At 37.3% G+C, this 14,158-nt stretch overlaps 1 protein-coding gene across 1 annotated transcript in view; it reads right to left on the bottom strand.

Annotated features, from left to right (window-relative positions):
* Positions 1-4,103: 4,103 nt before the first annotated feature.
* Positions 4,104-14,158, bottom strand: part of LOC143032852 (endoplasmic reticulum-Golgi intermediate compartment protein 1-like) — a 28,001-nt gene continuing 17,946 nt past the window's right edge. The window contains exons 6-8 of the mRNA XM_076198016.1: positions 13,278-13,378; positions 10,045-10,167; positions 4,104-8,957 (exon numbers count right to left, since the gene is read on the bottom strand). Of these exons, the coding sequence (XP_076054131.1) occupies positions 8,850-8,957; positions 10,045-10,167; positions 13,278-13,378 (332 nt within the window). The 3' untranslated portion in view covers positions 4,104-8,849. The remainder of the gene's footprint in view (positions 8,958-10,044; positions 10,168-13,277; positions 13,379-14,158) is intronic.

Genomic DNA, 14,158 nt, shown 5'->3' with positions numbered 1-14,158 from the left:
ATCTAGTTTGCTCTTATATTCATGTATGGTTTTTGCACATACTATTGTTTCATCCAATTTGTTCCAGACATCCACCACTCTGTGTGGAAAGCTATTCTTTTTCAGGTTCCTTCTATAATTGTCCTTTCTTAGTTTCTTTTCATGTCTTCTTGTATTTCTCTTATCCCAATTTAGTAAGTCTTCCCTATCAAGGACTTCCATTCCTCTCATGATTCTATAGATGGTCAGTAGGTCACCTCTTTCTCTTCTTTGTTCCTGAGCCAGTAATTCCAGCTTTGACAATCTCTCTTCATATGACAGTTTTGAAAGTATTGGGGCCATCTTCGTAATTGCTCTTTGGATTCTTTAAATTTTCTTTATATTCTTTTTTGTACTGGGTGTCCATAATGTCGCTGTGTACTCTAGTTTTGGCCTTAATCAGTGTGATTACTATTTTACCATTTCTTCATCCAAGTAGGTAAGGGCCACCTTTATTGATCTTAGCAAGTTGTAGGTTTCTCCAACAGTTTTATTTATCTGTTTACTACAAGTTATGTCCTTTGTGATAATCCCTCCCAGGTCTTTTTCAGAACTCGATCACTTTCTTTATTTCCTTCATACTGATTTTATAGTCCTGATATTCTGTTTTTACTTTTTCCAATTTTTTTTATGCTACATTCTTTATGTTGAAATCCACTTCCCACTTCTGATTTCATTCTCAAACCCTGTTTAGATCTGTAGCAACTCACAGTCCTTTTCTGTACTTTCCTCATCAGTTTTGCATCATCTGCAAAGAAGTTCATGTAGCATTGTACACCCTGATCCATGTCATCTATATAAATAGCAAACATTATCAGAGCCAATGCTGATCCCTGTGGGACACCACTAATAACTTCTTCCCAAGTAGAACTCTTATCTCTGAGTACCACTCTCATTTTTTTTTTTTTTTTTCACACAAGAAATCCTCCATCCATTTTAATAGTTTTCCTTGTATCCCTCCTATGGTTTCCAGTTTTCTTAATAATTTTTTGTGTGGAACTTTATCAAAAGCTTTTTGTAAATCTAGGAAAGCACAATCAGCCCATCCATTCCATTCTTGTACTATATCCATTAGTCTTGAATAGAAACAGATAAAATTTGTGGCACATGACCTTCCCTGTCTAAATTCAAACTATCTTGGGTTTAGTATATTGTTTTCCTCCAGATGCTATGTCTGTCTATTTTTAATAACTTTTTCACAAATTTTGGCTACTCTACTTGTAAGGGAGACCAATCTGTAATTGGTTGGGTCTTCCTTGTTTTCCCCGTTATATATTGGTATGACATTTGCTTTTTTCAGTCTTCTGGTATTTTTCCTTCTTTAAGTGAGCAGCTCATTACCTTATATACTTTGTCTATTAGTTCATCTTTACATTCTTTTAGTATCCAGTTTGCAGTTCCATCAGGGCCATGCAATTTCTTGACATCAAGTTTTATTATTTGGTCTATTATTTCTTTTCTTCTTACAATTATTTCACTCATGGGCGGGGATCTCACTTAACTTCTTTCATCTCCATGTTGTATATTTTCCCTAGTGAACACAAACTTGAAGTGTTTGTTCATGACTTTAGCCATCTCTATATCTTCTATGTGCCCTTGGCATAATTTTACTATTTCCTGTTTGTTTTTTAGTTTACCATTCACATATCTATAAAATAATTTTGGTTGGTCCTTACATTTTTCTATTATGTCTTTTTGATAGTTTATTTTTTCCTCCCTGCACAATTTACATATTCATTCCTTAAATTGATATATATCTGCCACTTTCCAGGTTCTCTTTATCTTTTCTCTTCTATTTTTTGCCTCACTGCACCTTCTGTTATACCCGCACTTAATATACACCTTCTCCTGTTTTTGTCTGGATACATATTTATCCACTCCTTCGCTGTAGATTTCTTTCAAAATCATTAATTTCTCTTCCACTTGTGTCTCTTTGTAGAATTTTTCCCAATTCACTTTTTTGAAAGAAATTCCTAAGTCTTCCAAAGTCTGTTTTGTTATATATCAGTCTCTTTTCTGTATTTCTAATTTTTTTTCCTATCTATTTCCTCTTTTAGTTCAAACTCAAGTAGTATGTGGTAATTTTTCCCAATTGGTGTCTTGTATTCAATTTTATCCAAAATTTTAGGCTGATGTAAATATTAGATCTAGTTTTGATGGTTCATTATTTCTATATCTGGTATTTTCTTTTACCCATTGTGTCGTTGTATATTCTATTGTCATGTCAAGTAATATATTTCCCCAAAGGTCCTCTCCACCTTTCACATCATCTCTTCCCAACATTTCTTTGCAATTAGAATCACCCATAAGTACTATGTTCCCTCCATCCTTAAGCGTCTCATTTAATGAGTGCCTTGTGTCTTCTAACATTTTAGAATAATCGCTCAATTTCCAAGAACCCATTTTTGGGGACACATAAGTCACCACAACCTTTCTTCTTTTCATGTCACTATTTTCAACTTTTATCATGATCATTTCAACACTATTTTCTTCCTCTGTAACCTTCATCACATTTAAGTTTTTCTTAGTCAAAACATGACTCCTCCACCTTGTTTATCCTATTTTTGATCAGTGATTATATATTCCTTGTCCAATATTATTTGGTGGTAGTGGACACACAATTCCCATTATACCTGTTTTTTCTTCCGACAGATAATCATTTAGTTCATTTAATTCTGAGATCAGACCATCTATGTTAGTATAAGTCACTTTTATCTTTTTTCCTTCTCTGTTCCTTTTCTTGAATATATCATTTCCTTAGCCTCATGTCTAGTACTCTCCGATAGAATTCATTCTTTTTGATCCCCATTCTTTTCTTTTTTTCTTTAGCTTCACTTCTTAGTATCTTCTTTCTTTTTCCTCATCATTCACTTTATTTTCTTTATCCATATATTTTCATAGTTTTTCCTATTTGCCAACCTTCCTGTTTTTGCAGGGATTGTTAGTGTAGGATAATGTAGCACAAGGTGTTCTGTGTCCCATGTGTGGTGGTTCCATCTATGGCAGTTTGAATCTGAGGAAACCTAGTCTGTGTTGGTACTTCTTCAATGCTGAATGGTGTCCTGAGCACAAATATACAGGTAAATCTTTTTCTCTACACACATTTAAATCATTGTGAAACACTTCTACTCCCTTTTCTTACTATCATGGCATGCACATTCATACCAATATCTCCCAACCTATTATTTCTACATATTCATTCTGATCCTTCCATTCAATTACACATTCACCTACAGAGCCAATCCTTTCCTCCCTTGCCCTCTATTCACTCATGATATCCTACCTATTAGTCCCAAACCCACCCTTATCTTTCCCTTTGTTTAGTTTTACCCATTACAGACACATTTTTATTCCTAAAAACATACTATCAATCTCTTCCAGTTTGCTCTCAAATGTTCCATATTAACACACATTCAAAGACCAAATTACTAGTTCTGGATGTTCCTCCTACATCCTCTTTTGTTTTGGCTCTTGACAAGAGCAACTTACTGAAGGGAAATTCCTAATCTCCTCACTTTGTCCCATTTTCTTGCCTTTTATGACACATATGGGAGCACAGTGGCAGCATTTTTATGTCCAAGTACAGAAGTATAGAGAGGTAAGAGGAGATTTAGGAGTAATAAAGGAGATTCATGAGGAGACAACAGAAAGAAGGGACAACAAAAGTAGCTCAACTTTCCTTTATGGGTTGAGATTTTTCTCCAAGAGACAAATGCCTTGTGGTTCTAGCCCAAGAGGGTGCCTCTAAAGTTCCTTAACCCTTTAAACTCCGATGACAAGATTCTTGTCATTTGGTCAAATAAAACAAAAAATCATAAAACACCAAAATGTTTGATCAAACACCAGAAAAATATGACGTCAGTCCTTGCGCGGTCAAGCCGCATCAGATGTACGGCCCGGCGCAAGGCCTACCATATCCGGTTTTTCGTATCTACACCACAAGCGGCTGACATGAGTTGAATGGGTTAAGTATGGATTGCATAAAACTACTGTATATATTCAGTACCTCATTACAGAGTAAATGAAGTATACAATAGCATATTTACTTCAGTGCTTCAGGTTTTGGTTAAAAAAAAAACTTGAGGCCAAAAAGGAAGACCATATGTATTTCCTTATCTATATGGGGCTGGCTCATAATCTTTTACAATCAAAACCCTTATACAAATTACAAGTTCATTAAAAACTAACATTACTACCATATTTGTTCATTTTTCATTTTCAAATACACATTCAACTTTTTATAAAGGAAAATATTCTGGATAAAAAACACAATAATAACAATACATTTTCTTTCATAAAATATCAATCTCATACATAAGATATAGCTCCTAAATCCTTGCAAATATCTGAATTCAGAAGATCATGACACTGTGTTTCAAAGATGAAAGTTGTGAGATTACTGAAATATGTCTTGCAGAACTGTGGTAATATACAAAATTTCATGATCAAATATCTTACCATCATATCAACAAATAGTAAAGCAATTATAATACAAAAATATCAGATCCACTTTCACCATTATGATCCATCCCCAAGAATTCCATATAAGCACAAAGTTATCCAAACCTTGACCATCACTGATCTTTAAAAAAGTATAATACTACATTGCACATAAAGAGAAAAAAATAATCATGAATTCCACAAATGCATTTTGCATTTGTGTAATAACATAAGAACTTCATCAGTCTGGTAATCATGTGCCGAGATGACATCACACACAACTCGACTCTAATACCCATGCTTGGGAGAAGAAAAAATTGGCTTTGACAGCAGGGTGAGCCTCATTAAAATGCCCCAGTTAGCAACCGAAGTACATACATACATATACCAATGTCTTTTTCTCCCTAACATGGGAAGTAGCCAAAAAACAAAGGCATTAAAATCCACTCCCACCCATTCCATCCCCATATACTCCACTCCCATTCACCCCTGTCTGGAGTATTGGCTGCATGTTATTGTGGGGTTAAAAGCTATTCAGTAGTATGCAGCTGATATTGTAGGGTCTATCTGGGGTGCCCCTATGGACCAGAGGCACACATCATTTTTGTCTCTGATAGTGGAAATCTATTCATAGATATAATGATACTTTATTATACTGTAACTGTCCCTCTGTTATGCTGTCCCCCCACTCTTAATAATGTTCTGTACCACTTCTCTGAATTTTCATTTCCTTTTTTCGCCAAACCCTGTGGTGGAGAAGAATGCTGACACCAAGTGTTCCCACTCGAGTTGTGAAAAAGGCAACAAAAAAAGGATCAGGATAGGACTAGGCATCTACTCTCTGTAGCCCCGAAGGGGACATTCCTAAAATAAACAAAAGCAACCTAAGAAGAAAATCAAAAAGTCAAAATTTCTCTATTAAGATTTGCTTGTAAAATTTCTGAATGAAACAAGACATAGAAATGTTATAATTAATTTTTCGAGGTCCATTAACTGTAGATTAATGATTAAAGGGTAAACCCAATCATACTCTGTCTATGCCAGCTTTAGATTTCCTTCAAATACCACACTATTTAACTTGCACAAAGGGGAAGCTGTGGGATATAATGATTGTTGCATTCAACTTAACAACTGGAAACCCACAGCCCCACAGTGGCTGGCAAGTCTTTTGAGCCTTCCATAGATCTCTTAGAATTGTTTTCTTGTCCTAATAATGAGGAAATGTTTTCATGTAACCAGCTGAATGTGGAAGGGGAGCAGTTACCAGCTATCAGCTCTCCATGTGCGAAAAGGTGTAAAATAGAGAGCTTTGGGAGACTGATAAAGACCTTAGGCTCAGTCTAAAGACTGAATGTCATTCCGTCAGGTCTGCATCTCTTCAGTGAAGTGAGGGGTTCACATGTTTTCAAAATGGGCAGCTCCATTGTCCATCTTGCAGGATCACCACAAGCAGATGCCCATCATGGGTCCCTGATGTATATCATAACTTGTTCATTTATCAAAGCGCATGGTAAACCTATTTGAGTACTATGACAAAAAAATCTGGGAATACTAATTCATCAGAAACTTAACCCTTTTATGTATTGATGATGGGTATTCCTGTCATCATTTGGCCATCATATTCACTCAATTCTGTGTGTGTTGCTTTTTTCTATCTTGTGTTTATTGCTTTTCTGAACATAGTATAATAAAATACATATCATAAGTTTCAAATTGGTCATGATGAATGGTAACTTTGTTAAGAGCTTTACTAGCAAAATATCTTTATGCAACTGTTTGCAAAGGATGTTGGTTAACTACTACTTACTTTATTTATACAATTTATTTTGTGTTTATTTTCTTTTATACAGTATGATAAAGTACAAATCTTAAATTTCAAATTGGGACCAAATTGTGCTATCTAGAATGAACAGTAACTTTGTTATGAATACTAGAATTAAAACATCTCAACATAAATGTTCTCAGAACATTTCAGTAAGTTACATTCCGCAGCCAAAATTTACTAACACTCCTAATGTGAAAGAAATGATACTATAACTTTTTGCAATTTTTTCTTATTCTTATTCCACTGGGGAAACAGACAGAACAATGATAATAGATGTTACCTCAAATTTCAATGACTGGAAACTTGCAATCCCACTGTTGTCAACAATAGTCCTTGGTCCTTCCCACTGATTTCTCTGAGAAAAAATACTGGGAACCTGAATGCGATATATTAGTGTAGGTCTAGGTCTATGCCACTGGCAGGTTGGAGGAAGAGGAGAGGTATAGCTGCCAGTTGCAAGTTCTCTTACCTATTCCAATCCCATCCACCACCCTTTCCTCCCTCTCATCTTATCTACTCATGGATGACAGACCATCCCTGCATACCTTCCCAAACTCTGTCACCAAAACCCTGACCCTGCCACAAGTGCAGTGTAGTCAGCAAACAACAACTGGCTCACCTCACACTTTTTTTCATTTTCTTTAACTATTTCCAATGTCATGCCCATTACCCTCTCATTTACTTCCTCCACAACCCCATCCTACCCACTGAATGGCCAAAATAAATAAACAATAAACAAATAAATATGAAGGGTCATCCCTGTCTCTCATCCACTGCCCAGGTCTGAAGCAACACAGTAAGACACAGTGCATCCACAGCATGATCAAGCGTGAATATATAGACTTGTTGGCAACTGCCACTTTCATACAAATATATATGACCTATGATGGGTAACTTTATGTGATATTCCTGCAAAATGAAATGGGAAGCTACCCATTTTCAATTTTTGAAACATGTCCCACACCTCCATCAGGAGGTGCAGCCCTGAGGGTCTGGCACATGGTGAGGTGACAACTGGCGATTGCTCCTCTTTCTACCACTTTCAGCCAGTGACATAGAAACATTCCCACACTGATACAACATACATAACAATTTAAAGTTTCTTCCAGAAGAGATCTGTGAGAAGCTCTGAGGACCACAACAAGCCACTGTGGTGCTGTGGGTTTTCCATTTAGTGAAACTGATGGCAACAAATGAATTATACATATGAATATACAGAAACTTCTCTATATACATGCGGATATTTACCTTTACCCCCTTCCATATGATGACGCCTAAATAGGCATCATGAGGCACAACTGGGTAGTACCTTGGCTGTATCTTGTATCTCAATATAAAGGTGAAGGTGCTAAAAGGATTCTAAAATAACATGGAGATGATTCTCTCCAATGTCTCAAACAGATCCATGTACAGACTCCCATTGCCTGTCCTTTCACTCAAAAGTATGTATGAGAATCTACCATATTTGAAAATTAAACATTCTTAACCATATCTTATGTTTTGGACACCTACTATATAAATCACATCATGTTCAGCCAATGTAACTATTATCCTTAGAGAGCAGTTTTACTTGATTCAAGACAAATCATCCCATTCTGTTCCCCAGCTGAATGAAACCAGTAGATTATAGCTAAAATGATATCACTGGTATTCACTAGCATCAAAAAGTTAGCACGAGCTAATAAAAGTAATGTCAGCAGAAAACTTCTGATAAGTGTAGTTTAAAAAAAAATCTGAACAAATGAATATTAAATATACCCTGAATAGCATAAAACACAGTGATGAATTACAAGACAGAACCACTGAGCTCTGTCTTTTGGAATGTTTTCTGAACCTTATATCTTATCAAAATCTTTCAGATATTCCATAAGAAGGAAATCTCATCTCAATCAATAGCATTTAAGTAATTGTTAACACATTATTCTGGCAATCCGATCATTCAGAAACAAACATAACTCCCTGATGCTGATACTTGTGCAATATGACTAAGATAACAAATTGAAGAATAATGTTAATTCAAGTAACAGAAATTTAATATCCTTGATTCACATAAGAAAATTTGGTTTATCTGTCAACTTTTTATTATGCAAAATGCCCCAGTAACAAACTACAAATTTTAATCACTAACCTATTTGTGTGTAGCTTACACATGACATGTAACAAAATATAAATTTTTATGGTTGAGGCATTGTGTGACGTTCAAGTCAAACTCCCTCATTTATCATCAACAGTAACATGAAAAAAATAAATATCACAGGGAAGACAGTCTGAACCCATCCTAGATAATGGTGATTAATAAGGCATAAAAAAAAAAATTACAAAGCCACCAAAACTCAAGACTACTTCCTTTAAATATACAAAAATCTCCCCAGAGGCAGGCAAATACTCTTTATCACTCAGTACTTGCAAACATAAATCTTACAATACCTAAATACCCATGAAATTTTTTTCATATTCTAAATATATAATAAACTATTATCAAAATGTAATTTAGATTAAATACATTCAAATATATATTTTTGCACTCGGTAAGCTCCAAATATCTTTTAACAATTAGGCACAGTTTCTAACTCAATTTTCCTATCTCAAATTTTTTGAAGATTTCTGATGCTGTGAAGATAAAGGAATCTAGGATTCCAGCAACAGTAAATGTTCCACCAATAATAGCACACACCTGGAAGAGAAAACATTTAACACTAACTTGCCGAGTATATGTACAAAAAATTGGAAGATTAAAAAAAGGACAACATTCAAAAGGATGCTTTATCAACATGAACTTTAATTTATGCAATGAAGTTATATGTGATATACAGTACAATGGTTACTGGGCAAATATTCTTCTTTTAAGCGGTGGGTATTATAACAAAACCAGTCTTTATAACTACTAGCCATTTTCTATCTCAAACAAAACATTGGCTCATTTAGTACTATATGTGCCAATGGCCTCTTTCCCATTATAAAGTGGTGACAGTGTGAAAGCATCCATTGACTACTTTCATGTGAAAAATACAGAAAGGGTGTCACCAGTCCCATTATTCTACCCTATCTAGTTGCATTTTATGACATGCAACAGCAATCAATCAATCAACCCATTGCCCCTCAAGGAAGAAATATTATGTTGCTGTCTGTGTACAGCTTTTATAAGGTAGTGTAAGATGGGGTGTTTCAACACCCCTGTGTGATGGTTGCACCTAGACAGTTTGTTTCTGTAACTTGACCTATTTTGTACACCTATGTCTCTTAATCCAACATTTTCTAACTGCCACTTGTGCAGACATGTAGGCCCAGGACATAAACCCACTTTGGGAATTGGCCCAGGATATAAAACACCACCAATTCCCGAAATGGGTGAATATCCTGGGCCCAAATGTCTGAACAAGTGGCAGTTGGTGAGTGTGTTGGTTTAAGAGACCTAGGTGTACTTGTACTGTCTGTGCTGGATAGTGACCTAAACATTAGCACATTAGTGTGATTTTTTCTTCTCTTGGAAGGAATTTTCTGTGTTCACTGATGTCTGCAGTGCAAGGAAGGAAGATGGAGGAGGAAGGGGGAAGGAATAAGGGAGGGAGATAGGAGATTTTTCAAGGGATGAAGGAGGAGGGAGAAGTGAGGGAAGAAAGGAGGAGAGAAGGTAGGGAAGGCAGGAAGGAATGGGATGAGTGTCTCACAGGAATTCATACAACCAATTATTTTCTAATGTCCATGGCACATTCTCTGAAGCTTACTAACCAATAAAGCATTTGAATACTAAGAATACTTACTGTTGTAATGAATGAATACATTGGCGGCCTTTTCTCATGATACTTCACTGTGATGGGTGTTAGATCATATCGAAACCATACAGCAGGGATAGCTCTGCCTCCATGGCTAAAGGAAATATAATTCTGGAAAAGAAAAGGGTGAGAATATCAAATTTCAGAACATAGAAAAGGGTAAGAATATCATATTTCAGAATATATTATACAAGGATTCTTACTGCCATTCACACACCAGTACACACACACTTTGTTACCTCACCCATTGCCTCATCATATGACAAACCCCCTCCTTATCTACTCAGTTCAAATATACATACATATATCATGGGCTCTTTCCCCCTCACAAGGGAGGTAGCCAAAGTCAAAAGACATAATTCTACTCCTACCCATTCCAACCACCCCTCCCTCCCACCCTCTCATCTTGGTTCCTCATAGATGATGGGGCATTCCTGCATCTTGCCCATCACCCTGGATCAGAACCAATGCAGCACGACAGAGCACATCCATAGCAAGGCAACTTCATTTAATCAGCAACCCCCCTCTCCATTGCCTCATGCAGTAACATTGAAGACAGGGTGAAATCTCTTCAGGGTGCATCAAAATACCATTCACACATAACCACTTCCTAACCTGCCACTATCCCCCACTCTCTCTCTTCCATGCATCACAGTATCACCCATACACAGTCATTCTCCTCTCACCCTATCTTCTCTCTTCTTCTTTCCTTTCTCAACAGACATGCCCTCTTACTCAACACCCATTTTACCCCTTCCATCCATCTCATCCTCGATCACCCCCTCATGTTTGCTCCATCCACCTCTGTCTTCCACACATCTTTTACTAATATTTTTTTTTTCACTCATTGTTTCCATGTGTCCAAACCATCCCAATACTCTTTCATCAACCCTATCTCCCGTCTCCTTTTCCACTCCTGCTTTCCTCCTCACCTTTTGTTTCTTACTCCATCCAACCTTGCAACCCCTACCATACTTCTCACGCATTTCATCTCATACATATATACATACATATACCAAAGGCTTTTTCCCCCTTATAAGGGAGGTAGCCAAAAAACAAAGGCATAAAAACCACTCCCATCCATTCCATCCCTATCACACTCTACTCCCTTCCACCCTCTTCCCTCCCTCTTATCTTGGCAACTCCTGGACGACAGGTCATTCCTGCATCTTGTCCACTGCCCTGAGTCAGAAGCAGTGTTGCAAGACACAGTACATCCACAGCAAGGCCGCTTCATTAAATCAGCGACCCCCCCCTCTCCGTCCCCTCATGCAGAAAAGGAGAAGATGAGAAGAAATCCCTATAGGCTGCATCAAATTTTTCTCACACACTCCCTCACCCCCCATCCCATTTCATCTCAAGAACATTTACACTCTTCCTCTCTCATGTTCCATGTCTCTGCCCCATACAGTGCTGTTTGCACCATCACTCTGTCATACAATCTCCTCTTAGCATCCATTCCCAAATGTCCATTTCTCATTACACTTTTTAATCCCCCAAGGCACTTATTTGTTTCTCTCAATCTACAATCTACTGCCACTTCCACTCCTCCCTTCCCTGCCACATGCAACCCCAAGTAGCTAAAGCTATCCACTTCCTCTAGCCTTTCCTTTAATACTCACTTCCAAACTTTTAACATCCTCTCCCCTTGTACATTTCATCACCTTATTTTTACACACATTTATCTTCTATTTTCCCCTCTTGCACACCTTCCCAAACTCTGTCACTAACTTCCTTAATCCCCCCTCTGATCCTACCACTAGTGCAGTGTCATCAGCAAATAACATCTGGCTTACCTCCCACTTTTTCCCATTTTCTTTAACCATCTCCAATCCCTTGCTCATTACCTTTGTGTTTACCTCCCACACCACCCCATCCACATACACATTGAATAGTCATGATGACATGACACATCCTTGGTAAAGTCCTATCTTCACCTCAAACCACTTGCTCTCCATTTCTAATTCTAACACAGGCTCTACTACTCTTGTAAAAATTCCTGACTGCCCTTAACAGCTGTCCTCCAATCCCATATATGTGTAAAACCTCCCAGTGTCTTCTTGTCTACCCTGTCATAAGCCTTTTCTAGATCCATAAAGGTAAAAAAAAAGTCCATACCCTTTGCTAAACCTTTCTCACATATCTGTCTTACCACAAAAATTTGATCCACACAACTCCTACCTTTCCTAAACCCACTCTGCTCCTTACCAATTACTCCCTCTGTTACTCTCCTAATCCTCTCAATCAAAACATAATCCTTCCCAACTACACTCAACAAACTGAACCCTCTGAAACTACTACACTCACATTTGTCCCTATTTCCCTTGTAAAGTCCATACCCTTTGCTAAACCTTTCTCACATATCTGTCTTACCACAAAAATTTGATCCACACAACTCCTACCTTTCCTAAACCCACTCTGCTCCTTACCAATCACTCCCTGTTACTCTCCTAATCCTCTCAATCAAAACATAATCCTTCCCAACTACACTCAACAAACCCCTCTGAAACTACTACACTCACATTTGTCCCTATTTCCCTTGTAAAGTGGAACTATACAGGCATTCCTCCAGTACTCCAGCACTCTACCCTCCTTTAACTACATTAAACAACCTCATCAGCTAGTCCTCCATCACTGTACCTCCCTTTTTTAGACATTCCGCATGACACCCATCTAACCCAGATGCCTTATCTTCTCCCATTATTTTAACAGCTGTTTTCACCTCATCTTTTCATATTTCCCCCCATTTTCTTTATTCATCACTAACATTTTTTTTAGTGCCTCCCACTGCAACCACTTTTCCCTCCCTATCCTCCTTCACATTTAGCAACTACCAAAATACTCTCCCCATCTTCCTCTTACCACCATCTCTTCCGTTATCATTTCTCCATCTGTACCTTTTACCTTTTCTTCTCTACTTGATTTGTCCCCTCCTTCCTCTCTTATTTCCTTTCAAAACATCTTTTTATTACTTTCAAAATTTTCTGTCATACTCTTCCTCTATTTTACATCTGTTCTCCTTTTTTCTTTCTTTATCTCATGTTTTACTTCCCTTCTTTTTTCCTTGTACCTCGTATGTTTCTCTTGCCCTGTTTTGCAACCCGTACATGAATGCTCATTTCTTCTCTTCTACAACCTTCTTTACTTCCTCATCCCACCACTCACTAACCTCAATTCAAATATAATCTTAAGAACAACTTTAAGATATTTCAGTAACTTACTCTGTATGCATATGTGTACTGGTAAGAAATAACTTGATTGCCTTGCAGATCTTCATAAATGGTTGGAACCACCTTCATAACATAATCGTGAGATTCAAGTCCTGAGAATAAAAAGATTAGGTATTGGTTAAAAGGAGCACAAACATCAATGTACATAACATGAAAACTATCAAGCCTTGTAGGTCACGAGATATTTTCGTATTTTCTTTGATTTACAAGTATATCTTCACAAGGAAATGGTCTAAAGGCTGGTCATAAATGGGTTTCCATGTTGTTTATGGATGGAGTTTGAATGAGTATGTTGAAATGTCTGGGGACATTATTTGTTGACTGCATTTTGGGGGAGAGAGGAGAATGTTTTACAAGGAATTCACTAGAGTTTAGAATATTTAGGTTTGGGAGTTGGTCTATAATTCAGTTTCCTTTTTGGTTTGTTGACTGTGTATCTAGCCATATGGAATGGTGTTCCTTCAGGTCACTATTCTGTATGTAGTCTGCAAAGTCAATGAGAGGTTGAAGTTCAGGCATGTATGCTTTTGGTACTGAAGTGATAGGTGGTATGAAGAGGTATGTGATGTAGTATGTTGCTTTGGTTACACCTGAATGGAAATTATTTCAACTAAATGGTCTTGAGTGATTGTTTTATTTGTTTTGCTGGGAAATGGTATGTTCTTGCAAGTTTCAAGAATCCATCTTTATGTTGTGTTTTGTCTTTTCTGATTGTGATGTAGTCTGTGAAGGCTATTGGTATGGTGCGAGTTTAATATCTTGTATGGGGGGGAGAGAGAGAGAGAGAGAGAGAGAGAGAGAGAGAGAGAGAGAGAGAGAGAGAGAAGGAGAGAGAGAGAGAGAGAGAAGGAGAGAGAGAGAGAGAAAGAAGG

This window comes from Oratosquilla oratoria, chromosome 14 (genome assembly GCF_046742065.1).
Source record: "Oratosquilla oratoria isolate Oo_2021 chromosome 14, ASM4674206v1, whole genome shotgun sequence".
Taxonomy (NCBI): Eukaryota; Metazoa; Arthropoda; class Malacostraca; order Stomatopoda; family Squillidae; genus Oratosquilla; species Oratosquilla oratoria.
Note: the sequence above shows the minus strand (reverse complement) of the source record. Positions and strands in the feature narration are given on the sequence as shown.